Genomic DNA, 23,139 nt, shown 5'->3' with positions numbered 1-23,139 from the left:
ATATATGAATATCCTTTTGCCAGACTCACTAAGAAACAAGCTTGCTAGAACAATGAAAGAATGTATTTTTCTCAAGTGCTCATCCAATTATCTTTATGCTCTACTTAACACTTTCCTTGGCTTCCTATTGCCCTTAGTCAGTGCCAACGTCATGGGCCTGTGACCTGTACAGAACTGTCCTGTACTTGGTTTAATGCTCTGTTGTCACTATCTTGAATTTCTTAATAATTTTTGATAAAAGGGACCCTACATTTTTATTTTGCATGTTTGTTTCACTGAGCCTCACAAATTAGGTGGCTGGACCTGTCCTTAAAGTAAAGACCAAAATCCTCAGGGTGGCATCCAAGCATAATCCAAGCACCCACCAATTTCACTTTTTAGTCTAATATCAGGTCCCTTTACATCTCGATTCTTGTCTTTTTAATTCCTTACTACCTCAAAGATGCAATTTTGTCTGCCTGGACCGCTTTACTCCTATTTCAGCCTCTCCATCTTTTTCTGCATCTTTCAGATCTATTTCAATTGCCCTTGCTTTATACTCCTATTCTGTAGACTAGATATCCACAAAGGCATAATCCACATATGTATGGCTCACCACTGTATCCCCAGGGCTGAGCACAGTGTCTGGCCTACTCTAGATGCTCTATAAATAATTACTGAATAAATGATTGATGATAGAAAGAACAACAATGGAAGGCACATGGATATTCTCTACCAATGTAGCATGTTATTTTTATTAAAAGAACTGAGAGAGGAAACCAAAATCCAAAATCATGCTACTCTTCCCACTCTCACCACTTCATATGGGAGTACCCAGGCACAAGGAATCCACTGCCTCCCAACTGCTAGAATTATCCTGAAATATCACTTGGAAAAAAGTCTTCTACAAATTATCACATTAAATATTATAGGCACCAGACTCAACCGAGGCACTAACCAGAAAGTTTCTGGACTTTATCATATATATCCTTTAACTCTCTAGTGATTTGACGTCCCCATTCTCTGCCCAGATTTATATAGCTCCGTGCCAAATAATGCCTCCACAAAAAAATGAAATTATTCATCCTCCACCAGTGCACAAATCTGACACACAGAAGATAGATTTTTGTCCAACTACAGAAACAATAACATAGGTAATGGAGCATTATCAAAGACAAGAGTTGTCAGGGTTAAGAGAATAAATTAATGAACATGTTTAAACACCATAGATAATTACAAATGATTGCAAACAGGAGTTTTCAATCATTACTTGACATCACTGCCTCCAATTTGAAATGCCAGTTTAAAAGGGAACTTGAAGCCACACAGTCTCCATGGCAGGTCCCTCTGGTTACTGTTCTAACTACTTGCTCTGGCAGAGCACAGATTATCTATAGGTTGAAGTGTGTTACCTAGGTTTTCAATTTAAATTTGAATGATATGAAAAGACAAGAAGTGAATGGTTAGAACTGCTTTGATGTTATTACATGTATTGAGTTGTTTTTGAAACTTTGATTTGAAAGCTTTAAATTATTGTGCACTTTACTAAATTATATAATCTCATGTTTTTAATTACAAACTTATTTTAGACTTCTACTTGTGGCTTATGTGGAAAGGAAAAGATGAAAAAAATGAAACTTAGAGGACTGTCTCTAACTCATTTCTGGGTGTCAGAGGACATTGCTGACATCTAACAAATCAAGCAATAAAAAATCTTTGCACATGTAATATTAGTATTAGGGAAAAACTAAGAAAGATCACAACATTGAATATGATAGGGAGGTAGATAAAAGTAGAGTGAGAAAGATTGTAAACACTAATTTTATCTTTGCATCTATTAGGAAACAAACGTTCTCAAGAGAAATAAAAGTCAGAGGATATTAAATAAAAGTAACCACTTTTATAACAAAAGTAAAAGCTTTCCTGAGTATCATAGGTATATAAAAAGTAAAACAAATTACTTAGTATGAAACTTTCTTTAAAAACCATAAAACAAAAATGTTATGTTTCCTTAATAATATAAAACAATAAATATAAAGAGGAAAATATCTTCATTATATCAATAAATGGGCTTATCTAAATATTATCAAAAAAATTACATTTTGAAGTAAAATTTGTCATAACATTATATTTTATGTAAAACACAACTGAAATAAAGTGATTTTAAAAGATTGAAAATTAAAATATAGGCATAGTTAAACTGAGCAAATGCAAGGACATGGAAACTAGAGGTCACAATCTTAACAAAGGTGAGCCTTAGGCAAAGAAACATCGAATTAAATAAGAAAGAAGCTTTAAACTATGAGTACAATTCTCCAGAAATTTTATAAAGTTATGACTACATGTAAAATATATGACAATAACATATGTAAAACATAAATTATGAAACATATAAGGAGAAGTACACAAAAACACTAGTAGAAGGAAATTCTAATTCATTTTTCTTAATTTATGAAAGACCAAGTGGAAAAACATAAGCAGATACATAGAAAAACTAAATAGTAAAATTAATAAGGAAAATTGATTAATTTATATCAGATTTTTTTCCTGAAAATAGAGAATATGTTTACTCTTTAAGTACTCATGAAACTTCCAAGAAAGCAGATTACATATTAGGCTACAATGTAAATTTTTAAAAATTTTAAAAGTAGAAATGGCAAAGACTTTTTTTGCTACTCATGAGACAATAAAGTGAGAAATTAATGAAAAAATGCAAAAAACTAGAAGATACTTAAGTTTGGAGAATTAAAAAAATAATCTCACTTGAACAACTCTTGGATCAAAAAGACTTACAAAGCAAAACTGCAAAATTTCTGAGAACAGCAGTAATGAAATACCACATGTCGGAAACCATGGGAGAAAGATAAAGCAGTAAATCTCACAGAAAAATTGGAATAATTGGTATAAGAGCCACAAGAAACCAAAGGAAAACAAAAAAAAATGAATAAAGACAAAGGTGGAGATTAATGAGTTAGAACACCAAAAACAATAAAATAAATTAGTCTGGGAATTAAAAGTAAGGAATAAAATTAACAAGCCACTAACTAATATAATTTTTTTAAATGGAGCAAATGCAAATACATAAAACACAAAAGGAGAAACAAAAAGTAACCATAGAAAGAGATGAAATTGAAAAAAATGCAAAATTACTTTTTCAACTGTACAAAAATAAATTAGTAAATCTGTCTGAAATAGTTTACTAAGGAAGCACAATTTACTCACCCCAGAAAATATCATTTGATACAATAGATAGAAAAAGCTTCAAAAAGCAACCTTTAAAACAGTACCAAGTTCATATGATTTCCAGAGGGATTCTACCAAAACTCTTTTTTAAAAAAAGAAAGACAATCTTGCTGTTATTTAAATAATTCCAGAACAGAAAAAAAATAAGGAAACTTTTTCTGTATTATTTTTATCAAACACAGAAAGTATTTATGCTAGTAGCTTCAAGGATTACAAAGAATGTAAAAAAGAAAAAAAGAAAAAAAGAAAAGAAAAAGAAAAAAGAAAGTAAAAAGAAATCACAAGCTAATTTCACTGGATATCAATAAGAAATTCTAAATTAAATATTAGCCAAGATAATTAATTCATCAACCCACTAAAAGAATATAATTCACTTTGACCAGAAATGCAAGAATGGCTCAATATAGTTTCTATACATAGCATATAATTCATGTTATTATGTTAATAGATTAAGGAGCAAATCACATGGTCATTTGATAAATTTCAATAGACTTTGTATATAAAACATTAAAATGAAAATAAATGGATGATTCCTTGACATGAGAAAATGTATCTATCTTGGCTATCCAAAGACTACATCAGGCATGACAGAGCATACGTCTATGATCTTCATGATTACATTCTGCTGAAAGTACTAGCCAACATGGGGCTCACTCCTTCACCTCCTTCAGGACTTTGCTCAAGTTTACCTTCTCAATGAGAAGTACACTGATCACCACAGCTCCAATTGCACCTGTCTTATTCGGGCAGCACCCAAAGCTTTTATCCTGTTCTAGATTTTTTAAATCATTTATAATATTCAACGTATTATAAATTTTACTTATCTATTGTGTTTATTGCTTTTTTATATCTTCCCTTACTATTGTAGAAATACTAAGTGGAATTTTGTCTAATCTGTTCCAAAGACCTAGAATAGTGCCCTTTTCATAAAAGGTCAATAAATATTTGCAAAATGACTAAATGAGTAGAAAAATAAATTATACCATACACTTTGACAAGAAGACAAAATTGATATTGCTTGCCAGTAATATGATTGCATACCTAGAAAATAAGAATCAACTAAAAATTAATCACAAGTGATATATATGAAATAGAGGAAAGATCCCATTTACAATAGCAGCACAAAAAATAACTAGAAATAAATTTAACAGGAAATGTGCAAGACAAAAGGAAAAAGGAAAAAAAACCTTTAAAAACAACACTAGGGATATGAAAAAAATACCTTGAACAAATGGAAAGACATAGCATGCTTTTGGATAGGAAGATTCAACATCATAAAGATGTCAGATGTTTCCAATTTAATTTTTAAATATAGTCTTTAAAAATATTAATAGTTTTATTTTTAAATAGATAAGCTAATTCTATAATTCATAACAAGGAAAAGCCGGGAAAACTTAACAAGAGCAAATAAAAGAATTGAGACTAACCCTACCAGATATTAAAAACACATTACAAAGCCTCATTAAAACAGCGTGGTGTCAGCACATAAATAGATGAATAAATGGGACATGATAGAATGTCCATAAATATAGGTAAATACACTCGGGAATTTAATATGTGGCAAAACCAGTATGGGAAAATTCAATAAATATTTTTGGGATAGCATACTTTCCATATATGACAGGATAAATGCCAAAAGGATGAAAGACTTTAAATGTAAATAATGAAAACATATATGTGACAAAGAAAACATGGGAAAAAGTCCTCTATAATTTTGAGATGAGCTATTTTAGCTGTGACTACAAATACAGAAGCCATAAAAATCCTGCATGGTGTAAAAAAAACTATAGCAAAAGCAAGAAAATGCAAAGATAAATGCACAATGGGTGAAATATTTGCAGTTTATCACAAACAAAATGTTGGTTATATTACATATAACCATCTTAGAAATTAGTAAGAAAAAGACCAACAACCAAACAAAATATTACAAAAAAAATCACAAAAAAAGAAAATTCAAGTAGCTGTTAACCAAATGAATGGCTCCTCAACCTTACTCATAAGAAATATGCAAATTAAAATTACTCTGATACCATTTTTAATTCATCAGGTTGGCAGAAATTCAAAAATTTAATTAACAAGCTTGGATACAAATCAGCCAACACTCTCATACACTGCTGGTGGTAATGCAAATTGGTTCAACCTCTATGGAAGGCAATTTGCAACATTTATCAAAATTACATATGCAAATACCCTTGACCAGCAATTTTCCTGTTAGAAATACATCCTATGATACTTGTGCACAGGTACAAAATGACACATATACAAGGTTATTCATTTCAGCATGGTTTCTAAAAACTGGAAACACTGGAAACAAACCACGTGCCCATCAACAGGGAACTGGTTAAATGAATTATGGTTATTTCCACATAATGGAATCATATGAGGTTATATTTTTTAAAAAATAAAGATTTGTATTATTGATATGAAAACATTTCTAAGATCTTTGTGTAGAATAGGAAATATGCTGTTCCTTTTGTTGGGGGGGAAATACTCATTCATAATTGCTTACATGGAGAAACTCTGGAAGGTTATATGTCCTCTGGAGGGGCATATGAGAAACTGCGGGGAAAAGGAAGGGAAGGGGAAAGTCAAGGAACATATAGCAAGGACTCATGGACAAAACCAAAGGGGAAGAGCTGAGGGAGGGAAGGAGGGAGGGGGCAAGGGAAAGTGGTGGGGGGTAGGCAGAGACAAATGTATTTGAAAAAATAAATTAAAATAAAATTTAAAAAATAATAATGTGGGGGAACTGGGTGGATGGGTGTTAGGATGAGAGAAAAACTACTTACTGTATACTTTTAAAATACATTTTCATTTTTGAATCATATGAATATATTATCATCTGAAAAACATTAAATTTTCAAATGCTACTTTTAGCGTTAATGGACACATTATGCATAATAAGCCCTGTATTAACCACTGTGGAGCCCTGCACTCACGCATTTCATCTCAATCATCCTTAGGATCACTAATATTTTAACAATTTTTGGGTTACTATAAACAGCTAGATCAAGCATGATCAGACCACCCAGACTAACGAGAAACAAAAAATCAAAATATCTTCTTGTCCATATGAAGTTATTCTTAAAATTCTCCCTCTAGATTTTTCATTTAAACTCTTCCCCTTAAGTTATTGCCCCCTGTCTGCTGCCCTTTTATAGCATTTAAACATTTAAAAACATAGGCTTTAGAGATCATTTAACCATATATTGTCTGCATGACCTTGGACACTATGTTTGAATTTCCTCATGTGTAAAGTAGGTGTAACACAAGCTTTATAGATTTGCTGTGAGGATTTAGTGAGTTCATGTGCATAAATCTCTATGCTCAATCTATATGGCTCTAGAACTCTGCCATATAGTAAGAGTTCTAGAAATACTGAATACCTCTACTATAACCATATTGATTACTAAGACTTCTTCCTAGTGGCCTGAATTTTCACTGGGTTCTGAACTCTGGTATTTTTTGATGGAAACTGTGCTTACAAATTTTGCTTGAGAGGTTTTAGGTGCAATATCACCTTCGGTCAATTCAAGTAACATTTTACTTAACTTGGTTAGCATTTAGACACTCCATCATAAATTTATGCAGATTTCCTACCTTTGAATTAAACTCTTCTCTTTAAGCACATTGAGTTTCCATTTAATAATATTTTCATTCTTTAACTCAAAAATAATTTTAAATGTACATCAAAAACTTTTCAGCATTTTCAGCATGCTCACACCAAAAGTTCAACACTTTATATTTTTATTACAAAATTCAATTTACCTACAAAATTCAAGTTCACTACTACACTCAGAATTAGAGATACTATCCCAATAGTATCTGTAATTAACAATATCTCCCGGTCATTGTATCAAGATATTTTAAGGGATAAAGTTTTTTATTATATTTATCTAATTACCATTTCAGTTGTGAAAAAACACTCAAAATGTTGATTTTAATTGTCAGTAATTTACATTAATAAAATTAATATTACCTCCTTACAGTATGTGAACTATTCTAATAAACATGTAAAAGGCTTTGGGAGAGGAAACACACAGCTTATGTTTAATTTTTAAATGTTAGAGAGAATTACAGAGCTAAGACTGACTATCAGCAATTTCACTATGGACCACAATGAGCCCACAACAGAACATTGTCAAATTCCTTGTTACTAATAAATTTCTTCTCCCTAAATTCCCTCAAAGAATAAACAAACAGTGATTACCAAGAGAAATATTAGAAAAATTGTAATTATGCTTAACACTTGGGCTATAAACTGGAAAGTTTTAATTAAGAAACTAAAGTCTTCATATTAATAATGGAATGATATAACTTGAAACAAAAATTGTGGTTACTATTGTTATTAAATAAATATTTATTGTAACATTATGGAGCAAGTACTGTTTTATGTATTTCTTGGAGATGTAAGGAAAAAAGTAGGCCCTAAGGAAGATTTTAACCCACAAAGCAGATTGAGACATGTAAGATAATTACAATATAAATTTTAAGTGATAGGCTCTTTTATGAAGGTTCAGAAGGAGGTGACCAGAGAAACTGTTTTGCATTTTTAATAGGCCTGGTAGAAAGATAAAAGTTCAATTGCCAAATGTGGTGGACAAGATCATTTTTTTAAAAAGGGAAAATAATATGAGAAATGACTGGAAGAAAATAGCAGAGCAATTTTGTAGAAATGAACACACAGGCTACAGTATGGAATAATAGTGGGGAATAAAACATTCAAGAAGCTACAACACAAGGCTGAGAAATTCATACTTTTTTTCATAAGCAATGGAGAACAGTGAACAGTACTTTGATCAAAAGAGTACTGTTATAAAAGTTTCTGTAGGAAGATTATACTGGTAATTGTGTACAAATAGATCTGGGTTCTGGAGGATGGGAAGAGAATGTTCTAGTAGCTCAGGAAAAAGATCCATATGGGTCTAAACTAGGTGCTATGGAATTAGAAAGGAAGAGGTGAGCATAAATGTATAGAAATAGAGTATCAGTAACTGTAAGTGTTTATTGAGAGATTATATTGTGAAAACTTTTGAATTTTATCAGTTAATCATCTCATCTACCCTGAAGTAGGTAACTGTTATCTCCACGTTATGTAAGTTGATTAATTTAGGCATTATGGCAGTCTAAGTATATTGTTGACATCTGAACCGCAGACTCACCAACTTCTAATACCAACACTTTCAACTTCTATGCTCTCTAATATTTTAAGTTCATTATACTTAGCTTTGAGGAGAAATTTGGAACTAAAAATGACATTGAGCTTTTAAGCTTTAATAATTAGGAAAATAATGGCATCAATCAAAACAAAACATGGAATATGAGGGGGGAAAAGTTTGTTAAGGAAAATTAGATAAAAATTTCATATTTAACCTACCCAATTTCCTAGAAAGTATTACGTTTTTAGCACTATATGTAGAGTCTTTCTTTTGTATATTGTCTATTTGGTTCTGTTTTAGTCTTTAAATGTTTAATTTACCCCCTGATGATTCACTTACAATTTAACCCACTGAAATTCTATTATTTTATCAGGTGAGAAGTTTCCTGACAAGATGCCTAAAGTGCAGTTAGTCATATCACATGAAGATGCGAAGCTGACTATACTAGTGAAACACATGAAAAACATTGTAAGTTTGTCATATCTAATGAGAAACATGTAAACCTACATTTAAAAATCACTTGCCTCCGTTAGGCAATTAATGTCAATATTAGCGAGAGAAATGGGGCCAGCCACCAAGTTTGTGAGGAACAATGAACCAATTACAATGTTCTTCCTCAACGTGATTGTGATATTTGGGGACTATAAAATATTTCACAGGGAAAGGTCTAGAATGAAAATTAGATTTTATTCAAAATGAAGTATCAGAAAAAAAGCTAGTGAAAAAGCTTTGAGAAAGCAGAACTAGCTAAAATACTAAGAGCCAAAGTAAAAACAGCTCAGTTTCCAAGAGTTTACATCTGTCTCATCATGCAGAGCTTGCTGGAGAATTTATTCTTCTCTTTAAGTAGTGCCAGCGCCTTGTTCGTGAAGCAGGGATGTCTTAGGGTTTCCCTTCAAATTCCCATTTGTACCTTGAGTTTTTACCACCACAATAGTTATCATATTCTGATGTAATTACTCACAGATATTTCTTTTTCCTTAAAAGGTAATAAATTGTTTGAGGACAGGATCCCCATCTCTAGAACCTAGAACAGCAACTGTAGTTAGCCCTTAAAGAAAAGTAAAATCTGCCATCTCTGTTACATCCCATTATCCCTAAGACTAGGTAAAGTCAGAGGCAAGAACAGCAATAGGACCATGTCATTAAGTAAGAAAAGGAGCTTACTGTGACACAGGGTAAGTTGTTAATGGTGTGAGCCTAGGTGCAGTAAACAGAAAAGCGTAACTCTAAGCCTCACCAGCTTCTCTGGTCTTCCTTTAGTCTAGTCAGAAATGGGTTCTCCACATGGTGAAACTCCCCAGGAAACTCCAGATATGTAGAGAAAGTCAGTAGCACTATTTTGGCTTTCTTCTTTATGAAGATAAATCTCTCTCCCAGGGTGCACTTGGAAGGATTTAAAGGAGTAAACTCTTCTCAACATGACATGCCTCAGAAACATGCTAGAACTTAATAAATATTTGTTCAGTGGACAAATAGTTGGCATAATCTGCAGGGGATACATCTGTTACAAACTTAGTATTAGCCAGATACCCAAAAATGTTTGTTTATAAGTCTGCAATGTTTTCAATCAGAAATTTTTGTAATAGTTTGGAAAATATTATTAAATGTGTTTTTGTACAACTTTTACTCATTAAAATAAATATCAATTACTTTTGATAAGAAAATCACCTTAAATGAGAATAGCAGTTGTTTAGGAAATTCTTAGGCTGATGGAGACTTCAATCAAGATGGTGGTGTAGGTAAATGAAGTTCACCTCCTCGCAAAACTAGAGCAAAATTACAACTAAAATATAGAACAACCATCACTCAGAATCATCAGAAAATCAATCTGTATGGAAGTGTGATAACTAAGGAATTAAAGAAACCACATTCATCCAGACAGGTAGGAGGAACAAGGGTGGAGACAGAGACATGGAACTGGCTGGTCCTAAACCCACGTGTGATGAGTATAAAATGGAGGGATATCTCAAGAGTAAGGAATCCCAGTCCCACACCAAACCAACCAGCCCGGGATTCCAGTACCAGGAAGATAAGTGCCCATAACTTCTGGCTATAAAAAACAGTGGGAGTTGGGTAGGCATAAGAAACTACAGGATTCTCAGGCCTCACACCACGCACAAACTTACTCAGACTCACTCCCTCTGGGCTCCAGTACCAGTGCAGCAGCTTGAAGGGAACCAGTGGCACACAGGGAGGAACTGAAGTGCCTGGCATCAGGGCGAGAGCTGGGAGACAGCTTCCTCCCAGATAGAACTGCAGAGAGTGGTAATTTCTGAGCCCTCCCCCACACAGAGCCACAGTGAGGCTGCACCATAACTGAACCTCCATCAACCTGACTCAACAGTAAGCCTTGCCCTGACAATTACCTAGGAATCCACCCCATCCAACTTACAAGCCCATCCAAGTAACCCTCCCACCCTGGTAACAATGGCTTTTCCATATAAAGGCACAGGCACAGGCTTCAGACCTTCCTAAATCTCAAACAACCAATAGCTGAGACCACCCCTGTATTTCTCACTGAGTGGCCCAAGCTCTGGCACGAGCAGCAGCAGCCATCTGAAGATTGCTTTAAAGCTTACACCTAAAGGCCCCAAACACAACACAGGTGGAGACTGATGTTGGTCTGCACCACCTGGGAGATCCCAGAGCCTGCAAACCCAGCAGACAGTTACAGACCACGTTGGAGCACCACCCAAACATGTCCACATGCCCCAGAGGGAAGTGGTTGCTGCCCAGGGGTCACAGTCAATCCTACCAGTCTAGAATGGGTAAATCTTTCCCATTGACCTGCTGACAGCACTAAAGACTAAGACTCACCTACAAGAGGAGAGTCTACTCAGCCCACACAGAGGGAACTCCTTGAGCACACAGCTTGGGAGATAGGGGAGGCTGTGCCACTGGACCCTACAGGACACCTACCAGCACATGGAGTCAAAGCAGCTCTACCCAATATGTAGAAACAAACACAGGAAGGCTGCCAAAATGAGGAGAAAAAAAATATGGCCAAAATGAAATAAGAGAACAAAACTGCAAAAAAATAATTAAACCCAATGGAGAGAAGCAATCTATCAGATGCAGGGTTCAAAACGCCGGTAATAAGGATGCTCAAAGAATTCAGTGGGTACTTCAATGGCATAAAAAAGACCCAGGCAGAAATGAAGGATATACTAACTGAAATAAAGAACAATGTACAGGGATTCAACAGTGGAGTGGACGAAGCCAAGAATCAAATCAATGGTTTGGAACATAAGGAAAAAAAAGACATCTAATCAGTATAGCAAGAAGAAAAAAAGAATCCAAAACATCGAGGATAACCTATGATCTGGGAAACGTCAAACTATTCAGCATTCACATCATAAGGGTGCCAGAAGTAGAAAAGAAAGAGCAAGAAATTGTAAACCTATTTGAAAAAAATAATAAAAGAAACCTTCCCTGATTTAGTAAAGGAAATAGATATACAAGTGTCAGAAGCGCAAAGAATCCCAAACAACTTGGATCCAAAGAGGACCACACCAAGACAAATCATAATTAAAATGCCAAAGGTTAAAAAATAGAGAAAATCTTAAAAGCAGCAAGAGAAGAGCAGATAATTATCTATGAAGGAGTTTCCCTAAGACTAATTTCTCAAAAGAAACTTTGCAGCCTAGAAGAGATTGGCAAAAGCATTCAAGGGGAGAAAAACAAGGACTTACAACCAAGATTACTCTATCCAGCAAAGCTATCATTCAGAATGGAAGGGCAGATAGAGCTTCACAGGTAAGGTAAAGTTAAAGGAGTTCATCATCACCAAATCATTATTATATGAAATGTTAAAGGACTTGTTTAAGAAACAAAAGTAGATCAAAACTATGAACAATAAACTGGCAATAAATACCTAACTATCAACAACTGAATCTAAAAAACAAACTAAGCAAACAAGCAGAACAGAAACAGAATCACAGATATGGAGGACATTGGGATGGTGGACAGTGGGGAGGGGGTCTGGGGGAACGGGGGAGAAGGTGAAGGGCTTGAGATGTACAAATTGGTAGTTACAGAACATGCAGGGAGATGTTAAAAGCAAGTATAGAAAACGGAGTTGTGAAAGAACTCGTATGCATATCCAAGGAGACAGGATCACTGGAGGGAGTGGGGAGTGCTCAGTGTGGGGGGCAAAGGGGAAAAAATTGGGACAACTCTAATAGTATGATCAATAAAAAAAGTCCAACCTCAAAAATATATGTGTAATAAAATAAAACAGGAATTCTTATGCTGAGAAGTGAAGATTCACCTAAGTATCTATATAAATGTATATGAAAAATAATAGAATATTGAAAATAGTGTTAAGTTAAAAGAACTCATATATGTATATGGCATATTAATTGAATATAGCCCTCTTGGAAAATAAATTGTTATTTCAGTAATATCACTGCTCAAAACATTTTAGAGCATGCCTGTTGGCATTGCTTTTAGATCTGGCATATAAACCATAGCGAACTTGGTGATGTCACTGAATAGCCATCCCTTATATTTGATCAAAAGCAATATTAACCAACCTGGTCACCCATTTTATTCACCAGATGAATCCCCAAATTACTTTTGACAGTAAAATTAAAAGTGCTTTTTACTCTCAGATGAAGCTACACTACCAATGACATTCAAAACGAATGTGATGCAGGCATGAAGGGAGGGGAGTTAGTGAGCGAGAGTTTGAGATTTAGGTCAAATATGAATAAATGGCAAATGACCAGATGAATCCCACAAAAAGTAAATAACCACTTAGGGCCACTAGAGTCTGCATTTGCCAGTGCCCTCTGAAGGCAATAAATGAGGAAGCAATACTTCCTGCAGTCTGAATTCTCAGTCTGCTTGCTGGTTCCTCTCTTTTCCCCAGGCTCTTACCTTGTCCTGATATTCATCCTAGGCCTCTTCTCTTTTCTATCTTCAACCTTGTGGCTTTAGATAACATTTACATGTCTTTCTTTTCTGTATTTATAACTGCAGCTTGAATCTCTCCTTAAAATCCAAAGTTGTATGTACAACTGATTATTCAGCAGCTCTGTAGACATCACAAACTTAACATACACCAAATGAAATTTATGATTATTGCCCTCCTAAACTTGCTTCTTTTGCGATCTTTTTAATCTCAGGAAATAGCACCTTCATTGTACTAGTTACTCAGGTTAAATCCCTTAGAGTCACTTTGACTTCTTTCACAAATTCAATTTATCAGCAGATCATGTTAGCCCTGCATTCAAAATAAATACAGAATTCCACCACTTTTCACATCCACTACTACCACCATTGGTTCAAGCAACCATCATCTCTCAACCAAATTGCTCCTATAGTCTCCTTAACAGGTCTCCCTCTGTCTGCCCTTATTTCTTTATAAACTAGCTAGCAACCAGAATATTCCTTTCAGAATAATTCAAATCCTGTCACTTCTCTCTTCATATCACTTTGGGGTAGAAGTTTCATATCACATACAATGAAAGCCAAAGTAATGATTAACAATGATCTGAGAGGCACTACCAGGCTGGCCGCCTTGATCTCTCCACCCACCCCCTATTGCAGATTCCTTCAATCACGCCACTTCATCTTGAGTGACTTCCTTGCTCTTCCTTAAATATTGCAAGTATGTTTTTGCCCCCAGGACAATGGTACCTCTTAATCAGTTTATCTGGAATGTTCTTTCAGGCACATGACTCAAATTCTCTATGGCTCGGTCTCACACTCTCTAAACGACCATGCTTTACTGTGTCACTCTTTTCTGTGAGGTCCTCGGGTACTCTCACAGGTAAAACTGCAAAACCACCCCTCTTTGTTGCCACTTTCAAACTTCTTTATTTATTTTCTTCACTGCCCTGTATCACTGCTGTAACTTCAAGGGCTAAAACAGAGCCAAGTACATTGTAGGTGCTCCATGAATACTTGGTCAGAAGAAAGAATGTCAAATTACTTCTGATGTGAACAACTAAGAACTAAGATCATTCTTGCCTTCCAAAATTCATCACAGCAAAGCTCTCATGCCTTGCTTTTTTCACAGCTTATTCCTTCTGCTTACCTGAAGACAAAGATAACATTATAATATGTTAAAATGACAGAAAAATCTATCTATAAATTCTAAACATGTTTTCTTTGCTCATTTCAAATTTTAAATGTTATTTATTTTTTAAGCCTTTAATATTTTCACATGCCTAAGTAATCAGACTAAAGGGTTGTATTTGATTTTATTTTAATATTAAAATGAATTATTATGCCTGCAGTTTTGCTACATTTAATATTAAGTTTGATGAAAAGAATTGTTTATCTTATATTAAATCTTTGAAGCTTTGCTCTAAAAATTACTTCCTTCCTGTGAGATCACAAGCTAAAACAAAATTGCTGAAATGTTTTTCCTTTCAAAGACGCAAAATATGATTTATTCTAGTGAACAGAGACCAACAAAGTAATGCAGTTATTTAGAAGCTTGGTCAAGATTTTTTTAAATAATGGTTTATATAACAAAAATATAAAAATTATTTAGATTTGAAATCCTTTTTGAAAACTCTCTAGTATTTTCCAGGTAACCCCCTTTAAAATGCTCTCTTCCATTGACTTACACACACAATCTCTATACAACTCTCTGTGCATTACAAAGTCAGCAATGTTATTTCTAGACTGTTTTCTTCTACCTGTTCCAGCATATGAGCATTTCAGTAGGCTCCAAAAGTAATCAATAAGGATACCAGACTCTCTTCTGGAAAACGCTCATACTCTTGCACTGTAATAGAAGAGTAAATTATTTCAAATGAGGAGCACGTAATGTGAGGGAAAAAAGAAAACACCTCGAATTGGGCACTGTTTAATCATTTCATAAGCCACAAAATAAGAGAAAATATTTACTATATGAAACTAATAGGAGAAAGAGAGAAATAGAGTCAAACATAACAATAAGAACCTCAGGCTAAAAACATACAAATTGAAATTTTATTACATTTTATTTTTTACTTAGAAAATGTCTTAAAATTTTAATGTGTATGTGTAGTCTGGGGGTGGCCCCTATTTCTTTTAGCAATTAATGAATTTTCTATTAAAGCATTTTTATTGTTATTCTATTACAGTTGTCCCAATTTTTCCCCCTTAGTCTTCCCCCATCGATCCCATCCCCCACCCCCACAGTCAATGCCCACACATTCATACATGTTTTTGTCTATTCTCTTCCCCTTCTTTCCATCATTATCTCCTTCCCCCTTCTGTCTGGTCACTTTCAGTCGGTTCTATGTTTCCATGCTTGTGGTTCTATTTGGTTCTTTAGTTTATTCTGTTCATTAGATTCATCTTATAGGTGAGATCATGTGGTATTTGTTTTTCACCAACTGGCTTATTTCACTTAGCATAATATTCTCCAGTTCCATCCATGTAAATGGTAGGAGTTCCTTCTTTCTTTCTGCTGTGGAGTATTCCACTGCGTAAATGTACCACAGTTTTTTTATCCTATTTTTAAAATATAGATTCTTGCTTTTAAAGCAACTTGCAGCAATTTTGATTCTGTAAGTGTGGGCTGGAATGTCTATATGTGCAGGTTGCAGACATCTTCCAGTTTCAGGAATTCCTCCACTCTTTTATTTCCAGACTTGCTTTCCTTTCTCATGCTCCCAAATATTAGCATTCCAGAAAGCTCTCTGGTGCATGTAGTCCATGGACCATACTTCAAGAAACATTTACCAAATTGCTATTTACCCCATAAATGGAACTCTACAAGCACTGTGAGTTCGGTACTTGGCACCAAGTGAATTGTGGTCCCTGTTGGAATAGAACAGAGATAACACTTAGATGTGATAAAAACAAAAGAGGTGAAAATAAAGTAGAAATGATGGCAATATATAAGTTTTGACATATTAAAGTAACAATGTTCTGTATGCCCTTTTAAAACTAAATTGGCTAAATTCTTTATCCCAGTTCTTTCAATTTAAAAAATATAGATTTGTAAAAAAAAAAAATTGTCTTTGTTCCATCCCAGATGCACTTCAATCTAAATAAATGTTAACTTATTAATAAAAGGCCATTTTCAAGGGCAATAACAATTATTTCATCAATTGTATTTGGCATATTTTCTATGAATTTAAAAAAATTGTCTTCCCAGATTGGACACATTATGACATTGATCTCTCATTTCAAAGAATGTGATGCAAAGCAGTATTGTAGTAAAGCACACCCAGCCCAGATGTGAATTTTTTTGTATTTTACAGATTGTTTGTTTTGTTTTTACCAAGGAAAACATTGCCTCTCAAAAATTACCAATTATTTCTTAATAAAACAAAGTGTAAATTTTTCGGTAAACCTTTGATTATTGATGTAATCATGATAATTGATCTTCCAAGAGCCAACATCTTTAACTAGCCCCTCCTTCTTGAACTTTTCTGTTCTCAGGATCTCCATAAAACTTCACCATCTGTACTCCCTAAACCTCTTTGACATTACTCTTTCTGAGGATTCCTTAGCTCTTACAAATATAAACTAGATAATGTACATACTGACATCATAAATGTTGGCTTTACCTTTAGCTCTTAAATGTGAAGACTTTTCCAGTACTCAGGGCATTAGTTTTTCAGACTAATTTCCTATAAATTCCATTCAGTCTTGAGCCTTCAAATATTTATTTGTAAACTTATGTCTCTGCTATTCATAATTCTCTGAACTCAATTTATGTATTTCTCTCTCCCTGATGAGCATTTACATTCTGATATTTTGTTATCTTTTCAAACTCAACAATTCTGAATTATAATTCTCCATTTTCCCCTAAAGCCACCTCTGAACTACTTATTTCAAAAAATTGTTGCACTTTCCTCTCAACAACCTCTGATAAAAACTTTTCTATAATTATTTTCTACACTTGATCTGAGGCCATTATTTTACATTTTGACTCATTTTAGCATTACTCCTTTTATTTTCCTGTTACTTTTATTATTGTCAAAATCCTAACCTATATTCTCTGTTAATTCATCTATGGACTATTTTGATTGTCTTCTATGATATTCCTTTCCTTATTGTCTACTTCCCCTGTTTCATCCTGCATAAGACATCCTAAATTCAGTTTTCATCATACTAGTAATAAATGTTAAGAGTCTCTATAAATTTCCAATTCTTTGGCTTAATATTTTGGGTACCATACAATCCAGCTATAACCTGCCTTTATATCTCCCTCCTCAACAAAAAAAAAGTTGTATTATATTCTAAATGGTTCCTCATTGCTGACCAAACACACATCATCCTGGCTGACAATATCAAATTCTACTTGCCTTCTATTTACCTTTTATATGCAACTCAACCTTCAAGTTCAGCTTAAACCTTTCATCCCCTCTGAATTCTCTGAGCCTCTCTTGCTCCTGGCGATCCTTCCTTGCTTTTCTCCATTTGATATTCACTGCTTTATCTCAACTTTTGAAACTTTTATCATCTTACTTCATCCTGTAGTTTCAATTTTTGTTGAATGGGATGCTCTATGAATGTCAATTAAGTCACATTAGTTGATTGAGTTGTTCAAATCTTTTATACCCTGACTGATTTACTGTTTGCTAGTTCCATAGATTATTAAGACAAGGGTATTAAGACGTTCAACTATAATTGTTAATGTGTACAATATTGCATGAACATTTGAAATTATTATGTCCTCTTCATTAATTGACCCTTTTATTATATAAAATGAGTTCTTTATTCATGGTAGTATTTTGGCTCTTAAATATATTTTGTCAGATATTTATATAAATAATCTAGTTTTCCTTTGATTAATGGTAACATGATATACTTCTTTTCTTTTACTTATAACCTATTTTCTCTTTACATTAAAGTAAGTTTCTTATGTATAGATACAAATAGTTAGACTAGATAGATGATAGATAGGTAGATAGATAAATAGATAGATAGATGATAGATGATAGAGAGATAGAGAGATAGATTAGATAACCACACTGCTGGTTCTAGCTAACAATCTCTGGCACATGAATGTATTGAACTTGTAATCATGTATAACTTTTTGAAAGTTTTTCCAAGCCCTGACCAGTGTGGCTCAGTTGGTTGAGCATCATTTTGCAAAGCGAAATGTCATTGTTTCAGTTCTTACACAGAGTACATGCCTATGTTATAGGTTTGGTCCCCAGAATTTGGCATTGTATATTTTTTCTAAGTTTTTTCTTCTATATATTTTATTATTTTAGTTCTAACTATTGTTTTTTACTTGTTATATATAGTTCATTACCCCAGCCCCTTATAACTCAGTCCTGATTATTTGATACAGCATATTAGCCATCAGACTCAGGTTATTCACACCTGCACGACATATATCTATAACTTTATTTAAATCATGATAACACTGGTTAGAGGGAAAAGACCAAGGCAAATATTTGAGGTATATAATACATATATTTACCTCTGAATTACTAGTTTCTGCTTCTTGCTGCAATCCATCTTCTTTCCCTATAACATCATAAATCTAATCTTTCATTCTATCATCTTTTCTCTACAATTCTTCAGTAATGACTAACAAAACATAGTCTATCTTTCTTACTTGTACAATTTTGTCAGCATTTGGGAATAGAAGATGAGTTAGTAGATTTGAAATCATTTAAAGCAGTTCAGTGAAATTGTGAAAAAGAAAAGTTTAATTACCAGCTAACTCATAAACAACTCTCCAGATTGCTTATTGAAGAGACTGTAAAAAATAAATGAGGTTTAAAGCCCTACTTCTTGCATGTTATTAAGACTGAGAAATGAAAAAAACTTGCCAAATTTCACAAGAAACTCAGTAACAAAGTCTGGAGCTCTAATTAGAATTTTGAATTTTTAGAAGCAATTCAATTTGTATGTATTGAGTCAGAAAAGGAATTCTATCTACTATACTGGCATCTGTCTAGTTGTTAACTATATCACGTCGATTTACATATGTCAAGATGATCATGAAAAGAGTTTGTTAGTTCTTTGAAGGCAAAAACTATTTTAATTTCTTTTCCATGTCCTCTCACAAACCATCCAAAGTCCTAGACACATGGTAATTTGATTTTTAAATTGATTTTTTTAATTTATTAGAAATCAGCTATTGAGGACAAGAGTTTTCTTAAATACTTAAACTGATGTGAAATGAAGCAGAAGACCACCCTAATTTAATTCACAAGGACCTGAAATTATCCCACTCTATATTAACCGACACATATAGAAAGATTGGATTCCTTTAACTAAAGCATACAACAAACCATGTATCACACGCACTTTTATTGTACATCTGTGCTTTTATAATACATTGACTTTTTTTTGCTTTTCTAAACTTTTTTATTTATTTTTTATTGTTCAACTACATTTGTCTCCATTTTCCTGCCACCACTTTCCCCTGCCCCATCCACTCCCACCTCCCACCCTCGATCCTTCCCCACTTTGGCTTTGTCCATGTGCCCTGCATACATGTTCCTTGATTTGTCAATTCCCCTTCTTTTCTGCATTACCCCCTTCCGTCCTTCCTTCTCATTACTGCCAGTTTGTTTTTTCTTTCAGTGTTGCTGGTTATGTTTTTCTTGCTTGTTTGTTTTGTTGATTAGGTCCCACTTACGGATGAGATCATATGATATTTGTCTTTCACCCCCTGGCTTATTTCACTTAGCATAACATTTTATTTTTTTAAACCCTCTTCATGGTGGCCAATCTGAGTTTTGAAGGTGAAATTTGACAGGCATATAGAAAAGGAAAATGCTGTTTTATTATGTTGTTTCTGGTGTAACCTCAGGTTTTCACAGTCCTATCATATTTTAATCACCATCAGTTGATTTTTACCAAAGCTTATGTTATACTATGATTGGAAACATTTAAGTTTAAAAAAATTGATGTAAAATTCTCATAAATTATTCATCAAAAATATAATAACCTATTAAATACAATTAAGTTTTGAATTAATTTGTAGATGTTTTCAAAATGTCTGATATTTTTAAACCAGTATCTTTATCACATTCCTGATAAAACTTGATCTAGAGATGTTCTTAATCTGAATCTGACAGTTTCCTTTAGCATTCTCTGTACAGTCAATAAAAGATAGTGGTTAAGTGCACAGAGGTCTTATAGAAAAAAACTCTTCAATAAAATAAAGACAATAATACTGGTTCAAGGGTTATTTAAAGAGAGTGTTTTAAATTAAGTATATACTTATCACTCATGATTATATTCATAATAATATTATTGTTACTATGTATGAAAAAATATCTTCCTCATACACTCATATAAAAAATACTGAAGGGTTGCTGGCATATCCTACAATGTGAGATGGTTTTATTTACTTTCTAAACAGTTTATACTGGGCTTTGTTTTTATACCAACATGCCACTGTTTACTTTTAGTTTTCTCTGTTTTGTTAAATGAACCATGTTTTCAACATAAAATCATTCACTGACCAAAAGGACAAAAGTGGCTCTGAAAACCATTTTGTGTGCAGTCCAGGGCAAAAAGAAAAAAGGTAGAAAACTGGTATTTTTAATTACTCATATGCCTAAAGCAATACCAGTTACAAATCAACACTGTGAACAAAAACTTACTAATATACATACATAATTTTAAGTTTTATAAGCTAAAATAATAACCAAGTCAAGAATCCTTAATATTTATCTTTTCAGTAGAGAGAGAAGTCTCTCCACCAGTGAAGGCTAAGAATATCTTCAGACCTTCATTTCCAATCTTTTTAAAGAGTCATCTCTTTTTAAACCTAAAAAAAGTAAATAAGTAATTCCCACATTTATATGAGACATTTATTTCCTCTACAGGGAAGATGTGCTAATATGAATTTTACTCTCTGCCTCCACCCAAAGTTTCCCATGAAGCACTTCTCCAGTTAATTTCAACATACCAATTCCAGTTTCTTCCATGTATTTCATAAAAGGAGAGCATGAGAAACTTGCATGAGGAGGAGAGAGTATATGGGAATTTAGCACAAAAATATGACTTTAGATCACCCCCCACAATTTATTAGGCTCCCAAGAAATTATCAGTTCATCATTAGCTTCTTGAAGGAGATTTTAAATATCTTGTGCTTATTGTCAAGATTTTCAAGACGTTAAGTGGGAGCAGTCCAGAGAGTTGGAGAGGAGTACCACAGGGGACGAAGCCTCTGGAACAGAAGACAGCCATGAGAGATCATGTCCCAGGTGAAAATGAGGACATTGTCAAGGTTTTATTCTGAGAATGAGTACAAATAATTATATTACAAATCCAGACTAGCTCTAGTTGGGACCAGAAAGAGGCAAAAAAGGACAGGAAGCATCTAGTTGTTTAATGTAATCTGAGACATGAGATAAAGTCAAAAGTTTTAGAAACAGAATATTGACATATTGGACACAATAAGCAGACCTTAACACAAATACTCCTAATCAGCCACAAAACCCAATAACGGGCATGAGAAGATCAGCTCTAACAGAAAGATGACTTTAAACTGTTAAATGTTCAAGCTAAACATCTAGGACAGACCTTAAAAACAGAAGCTAAAATACACCCACTTTACCCTGCAGTGGGCTTTTTACTGGGTAGAATTATAACAACAAATATTGCAATAGATAAGAGCACCAGTTAAATGCCATCTTAGGATGTTAGAAAGAATTCTAGTTTTTATATAGCATCATAAATAATGATTCAACCAATAGCTATGGGATACTTTCAAAGCGCTAGACACTATGAATACATACCTCAGTCCTTCAGTCATTTGAGAACTATTTATTTAGTGTCCACTCTATACTTAGTACTTTGTTAAAGACAGGATGTCTATGAGAAAAGAAATGCTGTAAAATCAAGACAAGGTTATGAAAGGGAAAAAAAGAATAAGGTAAAAGAAAACCCAATTTCAAGTGGGGGTTTTAAATTTTTAAATTGAGATTTAGAAACATTGAAGTCTTAGGAAAAAGGAACTGAGAATGAGGTTAGGCTAGTAGGCTAGAGGGTAACCAATGAAGCAAAATTCAAAGAAAAGGTGAGGAAGAGAGGCATGGAGCAGAATTTCTAATCTCACAAGGAAGATAACACATAAAGAACTATTCTAAAAACATAGAAAAACATAAATATTATAACAGAAAATCTAGAAAGTCCATAATCAAAGTTAGTCTAAGCAACAAAATAAAGTTTACAGGACCTCATACTATCTTCTGAGCACAGTAAAAATATTAGCCAGAGTTCTGGAAGACAGCAGCAGTGTTGCTTGACTTCAATCCACCATGAATAAGAAAGTCCTCTGAGTGACACACGGAACTTCCCATTACTTAGGTTGAGAACTCTTTATCCCGACCTCTTACGACTCTTCAGGTCAAAATGTAAAGTGTTTTTAAAGGTCTAAAAGCAACACGAGTAAAAATCCTAAGGTGAGACCTTTAGACAAGTAGGAGTTATATAATCATCTTAAAGTAAAATTTAATTCACATAAACATAACAGCAAAGTATGAGATGAGAAGTGTTGATGAGGAGCCAGCTAGTGATTTCTTTAATAAATTAACTGAGATCTTTGAGGAATAGAATATAGTGCCAGTATGAAGAGAAAAAATAGTGTTGATAAGAGAGCTGTTTTGGAAAAAGACTCTCTTGAAGACTTGAGAAATCAATGCCTGCATTTGAATCTCCTGAGGACAGACTAAGCCCACTGCTCAGACCTAGTGCACCCAGGATTTAAATTGAAAGCTGTGCTGTTCTATTATTCAAAAAACTCCAGGATATTCAAGAAACTATCAAGCATGCTATCTTGGAAATAGAAGCCCAAATTCTGAGTTGCTAAGTGCTTGAGAAA

At 33.8% G+C, this 23,139-nt stretch overlaps 1 protein-coding gene across 1 annotated transcript in view; it reads left to right on the top strand.

Moving 5' to 3' along the window:
- The window catches only part of PIK3C2G (phosphatidylinositol-4-phosphate 3-kinase catalytic subunit type 2 gamma), a 272,580-nt gene that overhangs the window by 237,651 nt on the left and 11,790 nt on the right, over positions 1–23,139 (top strand). The window contains exon 32 of the mRNA XM_054591390.1: positions 8,755–8,849. Coding sequence (XP_054447365.1) covers positions 8,755–8,849 — 95 coding nt within the window. The remainder of the gene's footprint in view (positions 1–8,754; positions 8,850–23,139) is intronic.

Source organism: Pteronotus mesoamericanus, unplaced genomic scaffold, assembly GCF_021234165.1.
Source record: "Pteronotus mesoamericanus isolate MK-2021 breed Mesoamerican mustached bat unplaced genomic scaffold, CSHL_Meso_final scaffold_21, whole genome shotgun sequence".
Lineage (NCBI taxonomy): Eukaryota > Metazoa > Chordata > Mammalia > Chiroptera > Mormoopidae > Pteronotus > Pteronotus mesoamericanus.
The sequence above is the reverse complement of the archived record's forward strand: the minus strand, read 5'-3'. Positions and strand labels throughout refer to the sequence as shown.